The sequence below is a fragment of the Pipistrellus kuhlii genome, unplaced genomic scaffold (genome assembly GCF_014108245.1).
Source record: "Pipistrellus kuhlii isolate mPipKuh1 unplaced genomic scaffold, mPipKuh1.p scaffold_m20_p_38, whole genome shotgun sequence".
Classification (NCBI taxonomy): Eukaryota; Metazoa; Chordata; class Mammalia; order Chiroptera; family Vespertilionidae; genus Pipistrellus; species Pipistrellus kuhlii.
The window spans coordinates 4,836,311-4,861,775 of NW_023425538.1; the positions used below are offsets into that span (position 1 = coordinate 4,836,311).

At 38.4% G+C, this 25,465-nt stretch overlaps 1 protein-coding gene across 1 annotated transcript in view; it reads right to left on the minus strand.

Moving 5' to 3' along the window:
- Positions 1-25,465, minus strand: part of SYTL5 (synaptotagmin like 5) — a 258,501-nt gene that overhangs the window by 195,733 nt on the left and 37,303 nt on the right. The window contains 1 exon segment of the mRNA XM_036408213.2: positions 3,523-3,732. Within this exon segment, the coding sequence (XP_036264106.1) occupies positions 3,523-3,732 (210 nt within the window).

A 25,465-nucleotide genomic window follows, 5' to 3' on the forward strand; every position in this document is an offset into this window, starting at 1 on the left:
AAGGATGCTACTCTCTATGTTTTCCTATTTTTACTTTACTTCTTATTAATTTGTTGTTTTCTGGTGGTTACTAAGAACTGGGAGGGACAAATACTCTTGGAAAATTGTAGAGAAGTAAAACTAAAATTGAAGAAGGTATGCTTGTTTATTTTTTTTCTCTGTGATTTATTATTTTACTATACTGTAGTAAAAGCCTTTATATTCAACTCTGACATGCTAAATTAAGTAGATCAGAATTGGAGAAACCCATCACTTCATACTGAGACAAACTTTTTGTTGTTATTCCTCATCTGAGGATTTTTTTTTCCATTGCTTTTCTTTTTGTCCTTCTTTTTTAAATTAAATTATTATCTGTGTACATATTTTAACATTGCCCCCCCATACTACATCAAAATAAAAAAAAAACTTTTTTACAGCAAAAGAAACCATCAACAAAACAACAAGAAAGCCCACTGTGTGGGAGAACATATTTGCAAATGTTACCACTGATAAAGGTTTAATCTCCAACATCTACAGACAGCTTATACAACTAAATAAAAGGAAGATGAATGATCCAATTAAAAAATGGGCAATGGACCTAAATAGAATATTTTCAAAAGAAGTCAGAGGAAGGACAAAAGACACATGAAAACATGCTCAAAGTCACTAATTGTCTGAGAGATGCAAATCAAAACAACAATGTGGTACCATCTCACACCTGTCAGAATGGGCAACATCAACAAATCAACAAACAACAAGTGATGGCGAGGTTGCGGAGAAAAAGGAACCCTTGTGCACTGCTGGTGGGAATGCAGACTGGTGCAACCACTGTGGAGAACAGTGTGGAGTTTCCTCAAAAAAACTGAAAATGGAACTCCCATTTGACCCAGTAATTCCACTCCTAGGAATATATCCCAAGAAACACCAATCAGAAAGGATATATGCACCCCTATGTTCATAGCAGCACAATCTACAATAGCCAGAATTTGGAAACAGCCTAGGTGCCCGTCAGCAGATGATTAGATCCAAAAACCATGGTACATCTACACAATGGAATACTATGCAGCCATAAAAAAGAAGTAATTCTCATCATTTGCAGCAACCTGGATAGAATTGGAGAACATCATGTTGAGTAAAATAAGCCAATGAAAGAGAAACACCACATGACCTCACTCATTTATGGATAATAAAGAACATTATAAACCAATGAAACAAAAGATAGAGATAGAGACAGTATAGCAACAAGCAGACTGTCAAATTACAGTGGGGAGGTTAGGGAGATCTGGGGGAGATAATAGCTCAACCGAAGGATTTGTATACATGCATATAAGTTCCATTGCTTTTCAAAGAGAGTGGCCGGAAGGGGTCAGGAACGGAGAGAGAGAAAGGAGCATGGATATGAGAGAGACACATCTATTGGTTGCCTCCAGCATGGGCCATGACCATGGGTAGAGAGTGAACTCGCAACCCAGGTACTTGTCCTTGATCTTGAATCAAACTAGTGACCCTGTGGTCCATAGGCCACTGAACTAAACCAACCAACCAGGACTAAACAAACTTTCTCTCTCTCTCGCTCTCTCTCTCTCTCTCTCTCTCTCTCGCTCTCTCTCTCTTTTTTTTTTCATATATTATAGATGTCTCTCATCCCACACCCATCCCGCCCAAACATTCTGAAGGATTGCCCAAGGTCTGAAATAGCAACTTTTTGCATTACTTACTTGAGTCACAGGTATTTATTACTTTTTAAATATATATATTGATTTATATTATATATTGATTTCAGATAGAAAGGGAGAGGGAAAGAGAGATAGAAACATCAATGATGAGAATCATTTATCGGCTGCCTCCTGCACAACCCCTACTGGGGATGGAGCCCACAACCCAGGCATGTGCCCTTGACTGGAATCAAACCCAGGACGCTTCAGTCCACAGGTTGACACTCTATCCACTGAGCCAAACCAGCTAAAGCCAGATTACTTTTAAGTAGAAAGCAAAGTGCATTATTGATACTTTTCCTGTACAGGTATATAGAGAAATACACAACGTAAATAATTTTATTTTATGAGAAAAAATAAGATATCTAGTATTATTTGTGCAGCCTGATTTGCAGATTCCTAAATTTAATTTAGAAAAAAAATACAAATGTCAACAAAGACTATATTACAACCCATATGTCAATGATTTCAAAATCAGTATTCATTCCCAGAAGTCTATAGAAGGATATTTGCTAATTAGGGGAAGGAAACATTGAAAGGAATTTAGTGATGTTGGACAAAATATTAAAGATGGTTACTTAAGTATATTAATGCATTTAAATAAAGTAATAAAATAACTTAAATGGTTCATTTATTTAGAACTGTTTCTTTTAATCCAGTGTGAAAAACAGCATGAATTGCTCATTTCAGGATCACTTTTGAAAAAGTACAGGAAAAAATAACATACATTAAATAATGTGATCACTGAATGTAGGGATCCTCAATCAGACACACTAGCGTTTATTCAGAGTGGTTGGAGATGGAAGGTCACTCACTCTTACTATTAAACTATCCACTTTTCTCTTAAAATTATCCTCTTAACACTTATAAGAGAATGTGTTAGTGAGGGGAAAAGATAAACTTAACTAAATCAAGTCAAATGAACCTGAAGTGATTTCAGCACCCTCCAACACCTCAACCACAGAAAACAGATCAACACAAAGTTGCCTTGAGATGAGATTATTAGGCACCTCCTAGGGTAGAAGAAATGAAGTGACTTTGGGAGGGAGAAAATATATTGGTTGGTCCAGGGAGAGACTTTTCAAAAGGATGGAATTAGTAGGATCTAGGATTAGACTCCAGTTTATTATTTCCACATCAGACTTAGACTCCAGTTTATAGAAAACAATGATTCTTGACTTATACCCAGGTTGAAATAGAGAATCCTGTGACCATTTTACTCCAATAGGCTAAATGCAGAGGTGAAAGAGAAGTTTCTCTCCTTTCACTCTTTCTCAAGAACTAGGTTGGCAAAAATTCAGGAACTACTCTAGTTTTGTCTTTCAGCTGATGTGGAGAGAACAGCCCAGAAATTTCATATCTATCTTGCCAGTTACCCTAAATGTCTAAGGTAACTGTCCGTGCTTTCTGAGAAGTCACATGGAGCCAAGTAGGGCTCTAACAGAAGATCATGTGTGGTTTTCAAATGCAGAAAGAGACCTCATTATGTCAGGCTTCTAATTTTACTATTGTTATAGTGTTAAACAATAAAAATACTGTTATTTTTTACTCTGTATATGTCTCTGTTTATCTATTCCTCTCTCTCTCTCTCTCTCTCTCTCTCTCTCTCTCTCTCTCTCTCACACACACACACACACACACACACACACACACACACACACACACACCACTGCCAAATGCCAATGTCTTGCTGAACCTATGATTGAGCTATACTTATAATTCCACGTTCTATCCAAAAATTTTAAATACTCTTTTTCTTTCTTGTTTTCCCCATTCCAATCCTTTTAGTTTTCAAATCTGGCTTTCCAAGCAAAATCAAGAAACTCACGTGATTTTGGCACAGACAGTGCACTTCCAGCTGCCATCAAGGCCCGAAACCCGACATTCACTGCACACCCTCAGTGAGCAGGCTTGGCATGGGTTTCCCCGGTCAAATATTAAGCCCAGGTTTCTCTGACAGTGAACACAGACTCTGCTGGTCTCTTGTTGAATCTTCCCACTTCTATGTTTTGCTTCTAGGAGTTCGTTTTTCAGCTTCCTGGAAGGAGAGGGGGAATATCACTTTAAAGAGAGAGAGGGGGGGGGGGGGAGCTAAGCTATCTTTACTTAAGGAATATTTTCATTTGGAAGACCATTTAAAAGAATCAAGGAGTCAGAGCCAAATAATTTCAGAAAACACAATTTCTTCCTCTATAGTCAATAATTTTTTACATCAATAGTTGAAAACGTTTGTGTTTTACTTTTGAATTTTGACATCCTTCCTGAGCACTACTACTTTGAAATTAGTATTTATTCACATTCTATTCTAACTCCTCCAAGATCTTTGATGCCATAATATTGGAGCACAACCTTAGCCTAGAGGCATGCACAATGTCATGTTCTTTACTTGCCTAGATATACTATATGGAGAAAGAATGTGAAATCAACCTTGGCAACACAGAAACTTTCCTTAGGTGATCCAATGAAGAGATTTCTACAAAGACATTGCCTACTATTTCAAATCTAAATGCTTATTATATGAGGGTATCCAAAAATGTCCCTTAACCTATGGGCTTTGCTGTCAGACATATCTATGTGTGAATCCAAGTTGCATCATGAATTATCTGTCCAACCTTAGAAAATGGTTTACTGACTCAACCTGTGACTCTTTGTTTCTAAATTGGGGGTAATAAAATTCTTATTCTTATTATATTATTTTCTGTTTTATAAAATAGTTTTAAAAATAGACTATTATTGATTTCAGATACAGGAAGGGAGAGGGATAGAGATATAGAAGTATCCATGATGAAAGAGAATCTTTGATTGGCTGCCTCCTGCTGGAGATCAAGTCTAGAACCCAGGCAGGTGCCCTGACTGGGAATCAAACTGTGACCTACTGGTTCATAGGTCAACATTAAACCATTGAGCACCACTGGCTGAGCTATTATTTTCTGTTTTTAAGATTAAATGACATAGCCCTGACCTGCATGGCTCAATGGTTAGAATATTGGCCTGTGGACCCAAGGATTGCAGGTTTGATTCCCAGTCAAGGGCATATACCTGGGTTGCAGGTTCGGCCTCCTACCCCAGGTTAGGGCATGAGTAAAAGGCAGCCAATCGATGTATCTCTCTCACATCGATGTTTCTCTCCTCTCTCCATTCTTTCTACTGTCTCTAAAAAAATCAATGAAAAAGATATCCTTGGGTGGGTGTTAATAACAACAAAAAAGATTAAATAGTATAATATATAAAGTTACCAGCACTGTTCCTGGTACATAGGTACTAAATAAATGCTATTTCCATGTCCATTTTTTTTCACTACCTGACATGTATATTTATATACAATTTAGAAGATAACTATTCAAAGTGTGGTTCTTGTTATGGAAGTGTCAGCATCATCTGGGAGTTTGTTAGGAATGGAGAATTGCAGGTCCTATCTCAAACCTACTGGATCAGATTGTGCATTTCACAAAATCTCCAAGTGATTAAAGTTTCAGAAGCACACCATTGGAACAGTTGTTATCAGATTTGGCTATGCACTGGAATCACCTGGAAAGATTTTTAAAAATTACACTGATTTCCAAGCCTCCCCCGCCACTCCCATATAATTGGTTTAGGATGAGGCCTATGCAATGGTATTTTTTTAAAGATTCCTTATTTATTCTATGTATTGCCAAATTTGGAAAACAAATGACAGATTCATTCCACTTAAATGTTTCACAGACATACCATTATTTTATGTTATCCATATCCAATCCCTTCTTCACATAACATTTGTATGTTCTAGAAGAAAATAATCCCAGATTCATCCCACAGATCTCATACTTTTTCCTTTTACATTTGTGGAACTCTGCTTCATTATATCCAACAAGATACTAGTATCTTCCCAAAGGCAGAAATAATGACTTCAGTTTCTTGTATATACTGCTCAGGACCTAGTTCTGTGCTAAATTATGAGGTACTTAAATGTTTAAAACTATTTATTATCTCTTTGGGGCCTTCAAATAACTTGTAATGTATTATGAGTCTCATGTTAAAGATTGTACGCAGTATATATAAAACCAGAAATCAGGTCTTTTAATCCCTTGCCTAATGAGAGATTCATAGATGGGGAATTATAAAAGTGAAGAGTAAGAGTTCCAAAACCTTTGATTGTCTCACTCATTTGTCCAATGAACATTTACTATGTGCTTATTTTACGTTAGAGGCATTCATTTTTTTTTATTTTTTTTTTAGTACAAATCCTAATTGTATATCTTTATAAATTTACACAAAGTGGTCACTCTCAGGAAAACAATACCCATTATTAAGAGAAAAGCACTGTTATGTCCCTGTTAGCCTTCCTTTTGTCCCACCCCAGTCATTATCTTGAGGAAAGGGGACCACTTTCTGACATCTAAAAACATAACTTGTTTTGCGCCATTTTGAACTTCATATAAATGGAACCATTATAGTACATAGTATTTTGTGTTTGACTTTGCATCATATTTATGAGATCATCCATGATGTTGAATGTACCCATAGTTCATGGTTTCTCATTGTTGTGTAGTATTCATTATACCAATATATTACAGTTTATCCATTCTACTTCGAATGAATGTCAGAGTTGTTTCTGGTTTTGGGCTAATTGGCATTCTTGTACATGTCTTTTGTTATAGATGGTACTTATTTATGATAGGTATATACCTAGGAATAGAATTTTTTTTTTTTGCTTTAAATTTTTTTTTTACTTTATTTTTTTTATTTTTATTTTTATTTTTTTGTAATTTTGTTTTCTTTTTTTTAATATATTTTATTGATTTTTTTTGCCCCCCTCTCAACCTCCCACATATCCCCTCCCTCCCGAGAGTTTTATGTCCATTGGTTGTACTTATATGCATGTATAAAAGTCCTTCGGTTGATCTATTATCTCCCCCAGATCTTCCTTCCCTCCCCACTGTAATTTGACAGTCTGCTTCTTGATATACTGTTTCTATATCTATCTTTTGGTTCATCAGTTTATAATGTTCTTTATTATCCACAAATGAGTGAGGTCATGTGGTGTTTCTCTTTCATTGATTGGCTAATTTCACTCAACATGATGTTCTCCAATTCCATCCAGGTTGCTGCAAATGATGAGACTTCCTTCCTTTTTATGGCAGCATAGTATTCCATTGTGTAGATGTACCATGGTTTTTGGATCCAATCATCTGCTGACGGGCACCTAGGCTGTTTCCAAATTCTGGCTATTGTAGATTGTGCTGCTATGAACATAGGGGTGCATATATCCTTTCTGATTGGTGTTTCTAGTTTCTTGGGATATATTTCTAGAAGTGGGATTACTGGGTCAAATGGGAGTTCCATTTTCAGTTTTTTGAGGAAACTCCACACTGTTCTGCACAGTGGTTGCACCAGTCTGCATTCCCACCAGCAGTGCATGAGGATTCCTTTTTCTCCGCAACCTCGTCAACACTTGTTGTTTGTTGATTTGTTGATGTTGGCCATTCTGACAGGTGTGAGATGATACCGCTTTGTTGTTTTGATTTGCATCTCTCAGACAATTAGTGACTTCGAGCATGTTTTCATGTGCCTTTTGGCCTTCCTTCTGTCTTCTTTTGAAAATGTTCTATTTAGGTCCATTGCCCATTTTTTAATTGGATTATTCACCTTCCTTTTATTTAGTTGTATAAGCTGTCTGTAGATGTTGGAGATTAAACCTTTATCAGTGGTATCATTTGCAAATATGTTCTCCCACACAGTGGGCTTTCTTGTTGTTTTGTTGTTGGTTTCTTTTGCTATAAAAAAGCTTTTTATTTTGATGTAGTCCCATTTGTTTATTTTCTCTTTAGCTTCCATTGCCCTAGGGGTAATATCAGTGAAGAAGTTCTTTTGGCATACATCTGAGATTTTGTTGCCTGTGGATACTTCTAGTAATTTTATGGTTTCCCATCTGATGTTTAAGTCCTGTATCCATTTTGAGTTTATTTTTGTGAATGGTGTAAGTTGGTGATCTAGTTTCATTCCTTTCCATGTGTCTGTCCAATTTTCCCAACACCATTTATTGAAGAAACTGTCTTGACTCCATTGTATATTCATGCCTCCTTTGTCAAATATTAATTGAGCATAGTGATTTGGGTTTATATCTGGGTTCTCGATTCTATTCCATTGATCTATATGTCTGTTCTTGGCCAGTACCAGGCTGTTTTGAGAACAGTGGCTTTGTAGTATAGATTGAAGTCTGGTATTGAGATCCCTCCTACTTTACTCTTCTTTCTCAGGATTGCTGTGGCTATTCGGGGTCTTTTATTGTTCCAAATGAACTTTTGGAGAGTTCTTTCTAGGTCAGTGAAATATGTCATTGATATTTTAATGGGAAGTGCATTGAACCTATAGATTGCTTTAGGAAGTATGGACATTTTGATGATGTTGATTCTACCAACCCATGAACATGGTAGGTTCTTCCATATGTTTATGTCTTTCTCTATATCTTTTTTCAGTGTCGTGTAGTTTTCCGCATATAGGTCCTTTACTTCCTTAGTTAAATTTATTCCTAGGTATCTTAATTTTTTTGGTGCGATGGTATATGGAATTGCTTTTTTAGTCTCTGTTTCTGCAGTTTCACTGTTGGTGAATAGAAATGCCATGGATTTCTTGCATTAATTTTGTATCCTGCTACATTGCCAAATTAATTTATTAAGTCAATTAGTTTTTTAATGGAGTCTTTTGGGTTTTTTATGTACAATATCATGTCATCTGCAAATAAGGATAACTTTACTTCTTCTTTTCCAATTTGGATGCCTTTTATTTCCTCCTCTTGTCTAATTGCAATGGCTAGTACTTCCAGTACTATGTCAAACAGGAGTGGCGAGAGTGCACATCCCTCTCTTGTTCCTGTTCTTACAGGGAATGCTTTTAGTTTTTGCCCATTGAGTATAATGTTGGCTGTGGGTTTATCATATACAGCTTTTATTATGTTGAGGTATGATCCTTGTACTCCCACCTTGTTGAGAGTTTTTATCAGAAAAGTGTGTTAGATTTTATCAAATGCTCTTTCTGCATCAATTATAATGACTATATGATTTTTATCTTTCAATTTGTTAATGTGATGTATCACGTTTATTGATTTGCGGATATTGTACCATCCTTGCATTCCTGGAATAAATCCTACTTGGTCGTGGTGTATGATCTTTGGGATGTTCTTCTGGAGTCGATTTGCTAGAATTTTGTTGAGGATTTTGGCATCTATGTTCATGAGGGATATAGGCCTGCAATTCTCTTTCATTGAGTTGTCTTTATCTGGTTTTGGTATTAGGGTGATGCTGGCTTCATAGAAGGAGTTTGGAAGTGTTCCTTCCTCTTGGATTTTTTGGAATAGTCTGAGGAGGATAGTTTTTAGTTCTTCCTTGAATGTTTGGTAAAACTCTCCTGTGAAGCAATCTGGCCCTGGGCTTTTGTTTGCTGGAAGCTTTTTGATGACTATTTCAATTTCTTCCCAAGTCACTGGTTTATTGAGATTTTTAGATTCTTCCTGATTGAGTTTTGGAAGTTTGTATTTTTCTAGGAATAAGTCTATTTCCTCCAGGTTGTACAGTTTGTTGGAGTAGAGTTGTTCATAGTATTTTGTAACAATCCGTTGTATTTCGGTGGGGTCTGTTGTTATTTCACATCTTTCATTTCTGATTTTGTTTATTTGGGTCCTCTCTCTTTGTTTCTTGATTAGCCTGACTAGAGGTCCATCTATCTTGTTTATCCTTTCAAAGAACAAGCTCTTGGTTTTTTTGTTCTTATGGATTGTTTCTTTGGTCTCTATGTCGTTTATCTGTGCTGATTTTTTTTTATTCCCTCCTTCTGCTTACACTGGGCTTTTCTTGTTGCTCTTTTTCTAACTCTTTGAGTTGTAGAGTTAGATCATTTGTTACCCTTTTTTCTAGTTTTTTGCAATAGGGTTGTAAGGATAAGAACTTCCCTCTCAAAACTGCTTTTGCTGTGTCCCATAGATTTTGGATTGTTTTGTTTTCATTGTCATTTGTTTCCAGGATGTTTTTAATTTCTTCCTTGATTTCTCTGTTAACCCAGTCCTTGTTTAATAGCAACTGTTTAGTCTCCATGTGTTTGATTTCTTTGGATTATTTTTATTGTAGTTAATTTCCAGTTTTATGCCATTATGGTCTGAGAAGATACTTGATATGATTTCTATCTTCTTGAATTTGAAGAGACTTTGCTTATGTCCCAAAATGTGTTCTATCTTTGAGAATGTCCCATGTGCATTTTAGAAGAATGTATATTCTCTAGCTTTGGGGTGGAATGTTCTGAAGATGTCAATTAATTCCATCTGGTCTAGTGAGTCATTTAGGATTGATATTTCTTTGCTAATTTTTTGTTTATATGATTTGTCCAAGGGTGACAGTGGGGTATTAAAATCTCCTACTATGATTGTATTGCTATTAATCTCTCCCTTAATGTCCTCCAGCAGTTTTTTTTTGTTTTATGTGTTTGGGTGCTCCCTTATTGGGTGCATATATATTTACCAGGGTTATTTCTTCTTGTTGGATTGCTCCCTTTAGTATTATGAAGTGGCCTTCATTATCTCTTGTTATGTCCTTCACTCTGAGATCTAATTTGTCAGATATAAGTATTGCTACCCCAGCTTTCTTTTCATTTCCATTTGCCTGGAAAACCTTTTTCCATCCCTTCACCCTCAGTCTGTGTGCATCTTTTTTTCTGAAGTGGGTTTCTTGTAAACAACAGATGTATGGATCTTGTTTTCTTATCCAATCTGTTACCCTATGTGCAGGGGTCCTCAAACTTTTTAAAGTGGGGGCCAGATCACGGTCCCTCAGAGAGCTGGAGGGCCGGACTATATGAACTACAATTCCTACTGTAACATCTCGGCTGCGCTCACTGCCCAAAAAACCTGGCGGGCCGGATCAGACTCCTCTGTGGGCCGCATGTGGCCTGCGGGCTGTAGTTTGAAGACGCCTGCCCTATGTCTTTTGATTGGAGCATTTAAACCATTTACATTTAATGTTATTAATGATAGGTACCCATTGACGCCATTTTTATTCTATATCCCTGTGTTCCTTCTTTGCTTTCTATTTCTTCATTTTTACAGTAGACCCTTTAGCATTTCTTGCATTGTTGGTTTGGTGGAGATAAATTCCTTCAGTCTTTTTTTGTCTGTGAAGCTCCTGATTTCCCCTTCAATTTTGATTGATAGCCTTGCTGGGTACAGTATTCTTGGATTCAGACCCTTCCTTTGCATGACTTTTTATATTTAATCCCATTCCCTTCTGGCCTGATAAGTTTCTGTTGAGAAATCAGTTGTTAGTCTGATGGGGGTTCCTTTTTATGTAACTTTCTGTCTCTCTCTGGCTGCTTTTAAGATTCTTACTTTGTCATTGGTGTTTGCCAGTTTAATTATAATATGTCTTGGTGTCGGTCTTCTGGGATCCATTTTTCTTGGGACTCTGCGAGCATCTTGGATTTGTGTGGGTTTTTTCTTCTCTATCTCAGGAAAGTTTTCTGTCATTATTTCTTGAAATACGTTTTCCATGTCTACCTCAGTTTTCTTTCCTTCTGGAACCCCTATTATTCGAATATTGTTTTGTTTTGCATTGTCCCAAAGCTCCCATAGGCTCTCCTCCTGCTTTTTAATTTTTTTTTTCTAGGAGCTGCTATAATTGGGTATTTTTTTCCATCTTGTCTTCTAGCTCACTGATGCGATCCTCTGCTTCTTCTAGTCTGCTCTTGATGCTTCCTATTGAGTTCTTCATAGTCGCAATGTCATTTTTCATTTCATCTTGAGTCATCTTCATTTCCTCTTGTTTTTTTTCATTTCCTCTTGGGTCTTACTCATATTGTCAAATTTGTCTTCCATTCTTTTTTGCCATCTTAAGATCGTTACTCTGAATTCTTGCTCTGGTAGGTTGCTTGCCTATAACTCGTTTACTTCCTTTTCTGGTAATGCCTGCTTTTCTTTCATTTGTGGGCTGTTTCTTTGTCTCCCCATGGTCTCTCTTCAGGATGTCTCTCTCCTGTGTTGATTTATCTCTCCTTTCCGTGGGTGATTGAAGAACTCCCTTGAGTCCACGCATTTGCACCAATTGGGATGTCTCAGCTGCTCAATGGTCTCCTCTTCGGTGGGTTTCCCAGGCCTCAGAGAAGCTCCCCCTTTCCTGGTAAGATGGCGCAGCCTTCCTGTTAGAGGCATTCTGATATTCAGAGAGGAAAATAAGTCAAATAGGATATCTACTAAGATTCCCATTATCCTCCATATTATTCAAGAACAGGACCAATAATGCAAAATGATTCATATGTTGCAACAGGCAGCTATACCTAAATCTCTTCTTCTATCTAAACAGAAATGACAAACTACAGCAGATGCTTTCTTGATCCCTGATTTAGAGCTTACCTTTCTGTCTTTTTCTACCATGAGCAACTGGCTCATGAAATTAACTGTAATAAAAGTAAATCCATATGATTTACTTTTGAAAAGTTATAAAAGCTACAAGCTTTAAAGAAAAAGAATGCATTATCATTTTGAGACCACAACCATATTATTTAGAGAAGCACTTCAAGGCACAGGAGAAATAAAAGATTGCCAATTCAAAATCTATAACAAATCTTGCAACAAGAATAAAGAAACAACAAGGATAAAGTGATCAAAATGGGTAGAAAAAAGCTAGAAATCTTAGACAGCAGTACTACCCAAATAGGCTGGGGGTGGAAGAAGAGTACTAAACCAAGACAATGGAAAGTTCTAGGATTTTCCAGAGGTAAATTATCTTCTGGAAGAAAATTCTATAATCAGGTGCCTGAAGTTTAACCAAATTGGAGAATTTAAGGTAATAAAGACAAACATTTGTGGTATATTTTTCTTTGTGATCTACTGATAGGACTTTAACAATCAGGCTTCACTTAGTTCACAGTTCTGGAATTTGAAAAGACTTGGGGCTCTGTAAACCAGGCCACAGGAAAAAAATAACAAGTTTACAAACACACTAGTTGGGAAATTCCTAAGTCAATAAGTACTAATTGTGCCACATATTCTGGAGGGTCTCTAACACATGTGGGAAGAATTCCATAGGCTGGCACAAACTTTGAAGCAGTTTACTAATTTTTCAAATATCTCTTAGAAATTGACCCAATTCAATCATGTCTAGGATAATTCACATGAAGTAGACACAGCAATTTTCAGGCACTCAAGAAGAGGATAAAAGGAGTCAACTGCAACTATGAAAAGAAAGTGTGCATGCATATAATCACAACTAACAGACATAAGACCCTGGGGCAGGGGGACGAGGGCAACTGCTGGAGGGTAGGGAAGGTCAGGGAGAGGTCATTAGGGAGGTGGGGGGAAGGAGACATATGTACTACTATTTGTAACACCTTAAACAATAAAAATTTTTAAATAAAAATAAAAAAGGTATTTAAAAAAAAGAAAAGAAAGTTTGCAATTGGAGAACTGGTACCAAAGAGAAAGGGAAGTATAGGGAACAAGAAGACAGTAATACGATGGGAAATGTCTTTTCCTTTTCTTTACTAGCCAGCACTTACAAAACAAGATGGACCTTATTTGGAGGAAGGTGTTTCAGGGATGTTCATCTCTCTCATACACATAAGTAAGAAGAAATGTTTCTACATCCAAGAAACAGGTTCAGAAAATTAGTTTCACCCCATACTATGGTAACAAATATATAGAAATGCTAACATTGGTATGGTTTGTGTGGTATGACAATGTATAGGTTTTCTTTTATTTTCTGAATTTCAAATGTAATTTTATTAATATTATAATTTTTAAAGTACAATAAACATTGAAACAAAAAAGTAAATTGGTTTTATATTTCCCCCCAAATAAGAAGAAATTCATAATGAGCATTAGTTTAGTCTACAAAATCAGGTCATTAAGCATTCCTTTCATCCTTATAGTCTCTTATCTCTAATGTATGATTTATCATTCTTTTTTTTTATTGTCTCAAAGATTTGCAAAGATGAATACTCCATAGTCTCTTCAAGAAGCACTCTCAATTGGTTATGTTTTAGTATTTTTTAAATAAATCTTTATTGTCCGGATTATTACAAATGTTCCTCTTATATTTCCCCTTCATTGCTCCCCTCCACCAGGTTCCCACCCCACCTTCTGCCCTTTCCCCACCCCCCATTGTCCTCATCCATAGGTGCACAGTTTTTGTTCAGTCTTCCTGTACCCCTTACTCCCCCTTTCCCCAAGCATCATCAGTCCACTCCCCTTCCATACCTCTGATTCTATTATACTCAGCAGTTAATATTGTTCATCAGATTTTTTTAATTCCCTTGGTTTTTAGTTTCACTTGTTGATAGTTATGTATTTGTTGTTCATAATTTTTATCTTTATCTTCTTCTTCTTCCTAAAGAACCCCCTTCAGCAATTCATATAATTCTGGTTTGGGGGTGATGAACTCCTTTAGCTTTTTTTATTTGTGAAGCTCTTTATCTGGCCTTTGATTCTGAGTGATAGCTTTGCTGGGTAGATTATTTTTGACTGTAGGTTCTTGCTATTCATCACCTTGAATATTTCTTGCCATTCCCATCTGGCCTGCATGGTTTCTGTTGAGAAATCAGCTGACAATTTTATGGGTGCTCCTTTATAGGTGACTAACTGCTTTTTTCTTGCTGCTTTTAATATTCTCTCTTTGTCTTTTGCTCTTGGAATTTTAATTATGATGTGTCTTGGTGTGGTTCTCTTTGGATTCCTTTTGTTTGGGGTTCTGTGCGCTTCTTGGACTTGTAAGTCTATTTCTTTCACTAGGTGGGGGAAGTTTTCTGTCACTATTTCTTCCAGTATTCTTTCAGTATCTTCCTCTCTCTCTTCTTCTGGGGCCCCCATAATTTTGATGTTGGTTCGTTTGAGGTTGTCCTAGAGTTTTCTTACACTATCTTCAACTTTCTGGATTCTCTTCTCTTCTTGCTTCTGTGGAGGAATGTCTTCTGGCTCTTTGTGTTCCAAATTTTGACTTGATTCTTGCGATCTTCCAGTCTTTTTTTAGGACTCTGTATAATATTTTTTTTCAAAGTTTTTTTGTATGACCAAGATTCTTTTTTTAATATCATTTAAAAAATTTTTCAATTACAGTTGACATAGATATTATATTAATTTCAGGTGCATGCCCCAGTGATTAGTGTAAGTGATCATCCTGAAAAATCTCACACCTATCTGACACCATACATAGTTATTTGAGTATTATTGACTATATCCTCTCTGCTCTGTTTTATATCCCCAAGACTACACTATAACTAATTTGTATTTGTACTCTTTAATCCCTTTACCTTCTTCACCCATCCTTCTAATCTCCCTCCCATCTAGCAGCCATCAAAATGTTCTCTCTATGAGTCTGTTTCTGTTCTGCTTGTTTTGTTTATTTTGGATTTTTAGATTCAATTGTTGATAGGTATATATTTATGGCCATTTTATTATATTGTCTATATTTTGTACTTTTTTTCTTCTGAAAGAAGACTTTAATACTTCATGTAATACTGGTTTGGTGGTGATGAACCCCTTTAGCTTTTTCTTGTCTTTATCTGACCTTTAAAAGCTTTGCTGGGTAGAGTAACTTGGTTATAGGTCTTTGGTTTTTATCACTTTGAATATTTCTTGCCACTCCCTCTGGCCTGCAAAGTTTCTATTGAGAAATCCGCTGACATTTTATGGGCACTCCCTTGCTGCCTTTAAGATTTTCTGTTTATCTTTAACCTTTTGCATTATTAAAATGCAAAAGGTTAAAGGTCTGTTTGTTTTGCTTCCTCATATTCCAAATTGCTGATTTGATTCTTGGCATCCTTTACTGTTGATTCCCTGTAAATTATTCTTCATTTCAGTTTGTGTATGCTTAATTTCTGTATATTTTTTTTTATTTCAGACAATGTATTCTTTATTTATAGTTGATCCCTTTTCATATCCTCAAAAGTCTCATTTATTTTATCAGCTTTTTCTAGGAAATTCTTGAAAAACCTTATAACTGTAGTTTTGAACTCAATGTCCATTCTTTTACTTTCCTCCATTTCCTTCCTTTGTGTCCTGCCTCTTCTCTGCATTTTAGCTGCGTCCCCGATTTGATGGAATAGTTTTGTGTGCTAGGTGTCCTGGTAGAGCCCAGTAGCTCAGCCTTCCCAGTTACGTGAGGTGGACAGTATTGGTGCAGCCCTTTGTGGGCTGTGTGTGCAGTCTTGTTGTTAAGCCTTGCTTGTTGTTGGTATCACTGAGAAGCATTGATCTTGATTTATCATTCTTAAGCAAAATTCCCAGACAGCTCCAATATAGCATCTACTTTTAAGGCAGAAATAAGGAGGAAGGGGTGTCACATGAACCTGTCTCTTAACAGAAAAGCAAAAATTAACTAAAATGTTCTCACATCAGATTTCCCTTTAGGTTTCCTTGATCAGACAGTGTCACTAGCTGCAAGGGAGGCTAAGAATATGGAACATGTTGGACTGCACATCCCTTCCCAGTTGACATTAGATGTGGTATTGTGATTGGCATTGATTGGTGAATTATGGCATGGCTTCCTTCTAGTTAAAAACTGAAAAAAGTTAATGCTTGGTTTTTCATAAATCCTCCTCTTCCTTTAGAAAGTGGCAATGTCCCAAATTGTGTCTGCTCTGTAAATATGGGTCTTGGTCTGAACTATAGTCCCCAGCCATCCTGTTTTAGATGTATAGGATAAAAAAATAAAAAAACAAAAAACAAAACAAAACCAAAAAAACCTTTCATTATTTTAAGCCACTAAAAATTTGAGGCTATTATTACAGCATCATTTAGCCTATCCTGACTGATAAACATAGTGTAGCCATTCATCTGGTTAGCTCACATATATCCTTTCTACTTCAGCTTTACTGTTGCTTCCCCATAGAGGCTTTTTCTGACAGTCAACTCTTCAGCAGATTCCCATGTTATTCTCGCTCACAGAAATGTGTTCTTTTTCTTCACAGCACATACCATAATTAAAATATATTTTTTTATTGATTTTTTTTACAGAGAGGAAGAGAGAGGGATAGAGAGTTAGAAACATCAATGGGAGAGAAATAACAATCAGCTGCCTCCTATACACCTCTTACTGTGGATGTGCCTGCAACCAATGTACATCGGTCCAAAGGCCAATGCTCTATCCACTGATCCAAACCGGTTAGGGCCTTACCATAATTTTTTTTTATTATACCTTTATTTGGCTGTTTTAAACTGGTTTAATTATCTCACTAACTCCTCTAGGAGGGCAAGACTATCTGTAGTGGCTGGAACATCCTATATAATAAAAGCCTAGGTAGCGTCAGGCCCTCACACAATACCCTCACACAACATCACCATAAGATGGCAGCCACAAGATGGTTGCCACAAGATGGCTGTGTGCACAGCAAAGGAAGAGCTTGGTAGCCATTCCACTTGGTGTGGCCTGGTGGTCCTGCGGCTCTGTGCAGCATGGAGGAGACTGGTCCCAGCATCTCCACCACCTCGAGCAGAGGAGGCAGGTCGCAGCAAGGGAATGCAGTTGTGGATGATCAGGCCCTGGCAGGGGAGGGCAGTTGTGGGTGATCAAGTCTGGCAGGGTAGTGCAGTTGTAGGTGATCAGGTCTGGCAGGAAAGGGCAGTTGTGGGTGATTAGTTCTGGCAGATGAGGGCAGTTGGGGGCGATCAGGCCAGCAGGGGTGCAATTAGTCATCAACCAGGCCGACAGTGGATGATCAGGCTGGCAGGCAGGTGGGTGGTTAGGAGTCCGCAGTCCTGGATTGTGAGAGGGATCAGGCCTATAGTGGCAGCTGGACATCTCCCGAGGGGTTCCTAATTGGAAGGGTTCAGGCCGGGTTGAGGGACAACCCCTCTCCATGCACGGATTTTTTGTGCACAGGGCCTCTAGTAATAGATAACATTTAATTAGATGAATAAGAGAAAGCATAAGTAAAAGGTAACAGAGGAGAAAAGGGGGGCAGGGGGAGAGAAGGAAACTCAGCCATGCTGCTTTTTGGGTATCACTGGGCATTCCACTTAACCTTTCTGGGTCTCAGCTACTTCAACTTCAAAATGAAGGTAATTCCCTTCCAATCTTCATCTGAGGGTGTTTGTGAGGGCCAGAGTCAATAAAGTATGGTATCGTGCTTTGTGAATTATAGATGATTTTACAAAATATAACCATCATTATTTAAAAGAGAATGAGCCCAGCTGGTGTGGCTTAGTGGTTGAGCTTCAACCTATGAATCAGAAGGTCATTGCTTGATTCCCAGTCAGGACACTTGTCTGGGTTGTGGGCTTGATCCCCAGAATGGGGCATGAAGAAGCAGCTGATCAATGATTTTCTCTCAATATTGATGTTTCTAATTCTTTCTCTCCCTCTGCCTTCTTCTCTGAAATCAACAAAAATATATTTTTAAAAAGAGAATGAGAAGATAAAAAATGTGGAATGTTGGTTTAGTAGGAATAAATTAAAATTAAAATTAGCTTAAACTGAAATCAAACACACTTTATAAAAAAGTAATGCACACCTGATGAAACTACAAAATGTTCTCAATTACTTAATAAGAATTTCCAGAGCTTTCTCCAACTTCCTTACTCTCATTTCCACACCTTTGTTCAGTAAGCAAAACTATTTTGATTCTGAAAAATATATAATCCTCCTGTTTTTTATTGCTGAAAGAGAAGCAGAGAATATGGGAGAGGGATGGAAAAGAGTAGTACAGATAAATATGGCCTAAAGTCAATGGTTAAAAACTATAAAAAAAAAACGATTGAAGATATTTAATTTCTGTTAACATCAATTCTTCATTAGAGATAAGCTCAGGATGCTCTTGCATTTTAAAGTATCAGTTTATTCTTTACATTTTCTTGTTGCTGCACAGATACATTTATATTAACATGTGAATTTATTACCTATATTTAATTGAAATCTTAAATATTGAAAAGATGAACTATCTCAACTGTAGTTGAATGATAGAATAGAATATCTTCATTTCTATATTCTGGTGATATACTAAATTCATGTTTTTCTATTCCATTATCAAAAATGTTCAATTCATTACAAAGACTACTTGTTTTATCTTTTCATAGACATATTCCTTTTAAATCAGGTATTGTTTTTCTTAAAATTCCCATCACATGTGTGTCATTATTTTCCTTTCATTACCATATGTAGTCCCAATTGTACATTCTTTTGCACCAAATAAGATATGAATTTTAGAATGGAAGAAAATTTTTGCCAGGAACAGAAAGCAACAGAAAAGTATATTTGATTCCTTGATGTCTTTAAACAACACTCAATATCATCTAGAAAAGCACATCAAGTCTTAAGAAGAGAGGATGAAAAATTGAGGACTATATACTAGTGGCCCAGAGCATAAGGTTCTAAAGTCAGAGTATCTGGGTTAAAATCCTGGCTTTCCCACATATTTACTTAGAGACTTTTAGAAAATTACTTCTCTTTCTAAAGCCTTAAGGAGACCTAACTTCCCTTACTCAAATTATTCCTTCTATAAAGAAAATCATAATAGCTACAACCTTATAGGCTTATTGTGAACATTAAGTAAAATGTTAAGCATAGCTTGACACATAGTATTTGTGGACTAGACAATTATGTTATGTGTCTCCCAATATCTGTTCTCCCCTTCTCTGTTAGTGGAATATCTAGCCAGGTTCATTACAATTCAGAATAAAAACTATATTTCCCAGTGTGCCTTAGATTTTGCCATGAGACTAAATGTTGGCTAATGTGATGTGATCAGAAATGATTTAGGCAGCATCTAGGTCATGCTCCTAATGGAATAGGCCTTCCTTTTCCTTAAATCATTCTTCTTTTACAAAGGCTGGGATGAAAACATAGGGGTAAGCCATCTTGGATCAAGATAATGGAGCAACTAAAGAAAAGGTGCTCAGAACCATGCTAAAATCGAGCCACCATAACAATATCACAAAACTGGCAGCCAACCAAGACTTTAATTAGAGAGAAAAGTATTTATTTCTTGTTTTAGCATTACTATAATGTGTCTTTGTCACCCATAGCCAAGCCTATTTCCCAACAAGTAAAATAAAAACTCAATAATATTAGCTTGTTGTGTTATTGTCCACTAGCAGAGATATTGCTGTTAGGTTCTACTTCAGCCTCTATTGCAATACCTTCAAGCTAAATCTTTGTCTAGAGCTAGAGTTTCATATCCCTTTAAGAGAGCAAAGCCATGTAAAATTGATGAAAAATACTGTTTAACCAGAAAGAAGGCAAAAATCACTTGAGAAAATATATGCATGAAGAATCATGTCACAGCAGCCAGATGTCAATGGTTTTGTGGAGCGAATGTGAATGAACAACCACTAGAGTTCAGACCAAATTAAAATTTAGAGAGGCTTTATTAGCCAGCTGGCCTGTGACTGATCTGCCTTTCTCCAAACTGGAAATCCAGAGAGCAGCAACAACCTTTTGTGCAGGACCACTTTTAAACCCATTAACCACATCATGTTTTTGCAGAACAAGTAACCCAAGACAAAACAGTTTTTCCCAAGTAACGTCAAAGACATGCCATTGATGACCATGATATTAACAGGGTCATCCTGTTCTTCAGAAAGCTGACAGTGTTGTATGAAAGAAGGCCACTGTGCTGGGAAGGGGCCATGTGACCCTAGCTCAAGGCTTGGCTTGGTGTCAGTACCAACAACTCTATCTGAGGCATAGCCCAGGGCCTCTCTGGAATGGGCAAAAATTCCCACTCTCCAACAAATGGCTGCATACTAGTACTTCCTAGCACTTTTGACTTTTGTTCACATCCAGGGGCAATGCCATCAACACCGAGGTTATTTTATATTTGCCTAGAGGAAATCCAGTGGTGACCAGAACTTTTTTGTATTCTGAATATAAAAACATTTTTTTTCATTTTCATTGTATCTTCTGTGTGCTGAACTTGTTATTAAAACCTAACTTCACAACACTTAGTCAAAATAATGACAGCCATTAAGACACGAGAGAAACAGTTCAGAGATGGAAGACGCTGACCACTCCTCGCCATACCAGCAGACAGCAGCTGAGTGTTGCTAACGGATGCCCAGGACCAAACCAGAGACAGTTGGACCTGAATCACCACCATTTGTTCATCTGAAATATCATGGCTGACATGTACACATAAGGAACTGTTTGGCATTGAAATTGGGACTCCAAAGAACTGTTGGCCCAGAAAGGAACTTACTACAGACTGATTCATTTGCCTCTCAGCATAACCATTATGGCTTGTCTCAATTTCAGTTCTTACAAGGGTATTTTTTTGATCATATGATCTCACACATCTAGAGGAAATAATGAACAACATAAACTGATGAACAAAAACAGACCCAGAGAAAGAGAAGCAGCGATCAGACTGTCAAACCTCAGAGGGAAAGTAGGGGAAGGTTGGGTAAGGGGGAGAGATCAACCAAAGGACTTATGTGCATGCATATAGGCCTAGTCAATGGCCATGGACAACAGGGCAGTGGGGGCATATGTGGAGAGGAGTTTGGGATGGGAATGGGGGGATAAGGACAATTATGTGCGACCATAATCAATAAAAAATAAATAAAAAATAATAATGACAGGCACTCTGTTTTACATGTCATGTCATTTGACAGTAACCCATGCTATTTCATACCTTTAAAAAATGCAATCTCAGAAGGAAAACTTGTTATGGTTCACAAAGTTATCAAGTGGATTCACAAAGTTATTAGTCACGATTCAGATCCAGAATTTTACATTCCAAAATCTGTACTCCTCCCCTACACCAGACACCTCTCCTTAGTTCTCAGTCTATTAAAATAGTGTTGTATAGAAATAATATTATCACAACTTCTATTGTTTACCTAGTTATACAAAACCATGCTAAGCATATTCATGTTACACATCAGTAAACATAAGGGACTTGTGCTTACCCTGCTTCTCCCACAAAATGGCATCTGCCCAAGGGGCCTCTTATCACAGAGTCTCTCATAGCAAACATTCCCCATGAAGCTGTTTTCAACAAACACACTGATCTGGCCCTAATAAACTTTATAAAACTTTGGATTAATTTCCAAATCCAAGGATATTAAAAAGAATCAAGCCCATTTGAGAACTGGGGAAGAGTTTTCACTAGATAGAAATCTATTTTGGGAACAAGATTGAAAGAGTACTTGTTTAAATAAAGAATTCTTGTGAATTGTACCAAATTCATGTGTTTAGATATTGTCTCAAGGAGAGAACTGTGAAATCTTTAAGCCTGCAAATGACACCAAGAACTTGCTGGTAGTAAAACACTGGGTTCATAGGAATATAATCTCACAAAGCCATGTGAACAGACAGGCAATTGTTTATTACCTACACAGGCATATTTCATTTTATTTGACTTCACAGAGATGTATGTATATATATATATATATATATATATATATATATATATATATATATATATATATATTATATACACACACATACACACAAGGCCCCCCCCCATCGGCAAAAAAAACAAAAACAAACAAACAAATAAACAAAAAACGATTACAACTAATTTTATTAAAGTAGCTTGGAACCAAACTTTTATCTCAAGGTATGCTCTGTTATCCTAAAAAATAGCTGAGATTGATTTCATAGTATGTAATTAGCAAATCAAGTCTTTCTCCTGGAATTGCATTGAAATATCATCTCAATTTTCTGACCCAACAAGGCACAGGTATATGTTTTACTTATTTGAAACCCAAAGGATACCTTACTAGATTGCCCCAAACTATAGAAAGTCCTATTATCAATGTGGGAAATTATACATTAAAAAAATGGATATAGAAATAGTAAAGCAAGAAATATTTCTAAAAATAAAGGGGGGAGAGGGAGAAATACTGGGCTTTAAAAATTATTGCTGAGGAGAAACCAAGACATAAATGCTGCCTCACACAACAATTTCAAAACTACAACTAAAAGATAAAACGTACATCACCCAGAATCACAAGAAAGCTGGCTGAATGGAAATTCTACAACTAGAAGGAAAGATAAAAGCTCATGGTGAATCAGAGGAGCTGCAAAATGCTGAGGTACAGAGACATGAGCACAGAGAGGAAAAGAGGCTGAGTGCCTGGCTGGCTTTCTGTGGTGGGAGGGAGAAGGAAGCTCCCAACTGCACTGAACCCCAGTTCTTACTACACAGAACCCCAATTCCAGGTGAGACCCTGGGGACGCAGGCTCGTATGGGGGGAGTCTGGACTGACAGGAAGACAGAGAACACAGGGAAATTCGGGGGAACAGTGGAAGGCAGGGGTCTGGAAATGCACATGGAAGTATGCGTAGAGGACTGACTGCTGAAGGTGCCACTGGCTTTCTCTGGTGGGAGGAAGTCAGAAGCTACCAACTTCACTGAACCCCATTTATGACTGCACTGAACCTCAGTTCCGGGCGAGATCCTGGGAACCCAGACTCATACATGGGGAATCTTGACTGGCAGGAAAACGGAGAGCACGTGGAAACTCAGGGGAGCCATGAAAGGCAGAAGTCTGGAGGTACGTGCGCTAGTGCATGCAGAAAGGACTAACTGCTGAGTGCACTGCTGGCTTTCTCTAATGGGAGAGAGACAGAAGCTCCCAAGTACCTGAAGCCCAGTTCCGAGCGAGAATATGGGAATCCAGATTCATTGGGGAAGAAACTGGACTGTCTGGCAGTGGGTGAAACTTAAGGGTGGCTTTCACTCAGAGGTGCTTGCAGCAATTACAGAGGGACACTGAGACCCAGGGGCCTCATAGGGCAAGGCTGACAGGAAGCCAAGACTGTCTGCTCAGCCCTGAGACTTCACCCCATCCACACTGAGCACAGAGGCTTTTGCATTTTGCAAGTCTTGTCTCATAAGGCTGTCTCCAGAACAGAAGTTCTCCCAGCATAGACACAGCTGATCCTCACAGCCAATTGGCCTGGAGGTCAATTCCTCCCAGTAATACCAACAACAATCAAGACTTAACTACAACAAGGTTGTACATACAGTCCACAAAGGGGTGCACTAAAAGCATCCACCTCAGCTAACTGGGGAGGCTGAGCCACTGGGCTATATAGGATACCTAGCACGCAGAGCTACTCTACCAACTCAGGGAAGCAATGAAAATGCAGAGATAAATAAACATATCACAAATGAAAGAAATGGAGAAAAGCAAATGACTGCATATAGAGTTCAAAACAGTTACAAGGTTTTTCAAGAATTTCCTAGAAAAGGCTGACAAATTTAGCAAAACCCTTGAGGATATGAAAAAGGACCAACTAGAAATTGAACATACACTGACTAAAATAAAAAAATATTATACAGAGACCTAACAGCAGACTAGAGGAACTCAAGAATCAAGTCAACGATTTGAAATACAAAGCATAAAACACTCAACCAGAGAAGCAAAAAGAAAAAAGATGGCCACCACTAGATGGCTGGCAGGGGAGGGCAGTTGTGGTGATCAGGCAAGCAGGTGAGGGCAGTTAGAGGTGGCCAGGCCAGCAGCAGAGGGCAGTTGGGGGCGACCAGACCAGCAGAGGAGGGCAGTTGGGGGAAGCCAGGCGTGCAGGGGAGGGAGGACAGTTGGGGGTGCCAGGCCTGCAGGGGAGGGCAGTGGGGAGCAACTGGGCCTGCAGGGGAGGGCAGTTGGGGGCAATCAGGTTGTCAGGGGAGGGTAGTTGTAAGTGACCAAGCCAGCAGGGGAGGGCAGTTAGGGGCAACTGGGTTGTCAGGGGAGAGCAGTTAGGGGTGACTGGGCTAGCATGGGAGTACAGTTGGGGGCAATTGGGCCAGCAGAAGAGCAGTTAGGTATTGACCAGGCTGGCAGGAAAGTGGTTTGTGGATAATCAGGCAGAAGTGGTTAGGGGCAATCAGGTAGTCAGTCAGACAAGTGGTTGGGAGCCAGCAGTCCTAGATTGTGAAAGAGATGTCTGATCCACAGGGATCAAGCCTAAACTGGCAGTCAGACATCCCCCAAGAGGTCCCAGATTGGACAGGTTGTAGGATGGGCTGAGGGACACCCCCAGTGCGCGCACACACAAACACACACACACACACACACACACACACACACACACACATTTGCTAGTATCTATCTATCTATCATCTATCTATCTATCTATCTATCTATCTATCTATCTAAAGTCAGCAACTGTAACACTATAATGACAGGTTGCTATGATGCTCACTGTGGCCAGCAAACCAGCCTGATCAGGTACATATGCCTTCTTTTTTCCCCATTGACCCAAGGCTCTCCTTGTGGTTAGCTGAGACTGATCCCTGACCAGAGTTGCAGCTTTACTTATTTCTCTGCTCAAACCTACTCTTTTCCCATTCTTCCCAGTTACTGTTCTCAAAAGTATCATTTAATAAGTATTGCCCACTACTTGACTCTCCCACTCCGATCAAGGGCTGGCCAGGAAAATACCCCAATGCCTCCCCCCTGGCCAACCGCACCCATGATAGCCCCCCCACCCCACCCCAATAAGGGGCTGGCTAGCCAACCTCCCACAGCCCCTCCTCCCAGCCAGCCCTGCCCCCTATGGGCCCCCATATCCCTGATAGGCCTGTAGCCCCTTTCACCAGCTTGCCTCACCCCTGATCATGCAGCTCCTCACCCTACCTGGCCCCACCCCAGATTGGCCCCTACACTAAGGTGACCAGATCGTCCAGGTGTTGGTGGGACAGTCCTGATTTCTTTCCAATGTTTCCAATCTTTCCAAAACTAGGGACTTTTTAAAAACGCTGCGGGACACAGGAAAAGTTGTTAGAAATCAAGACTGTCCCGCCAACACGTGGACAATCTGGTCACCTTACCCTACACCCCAATCAGGGACATGGCCAACCAGCAA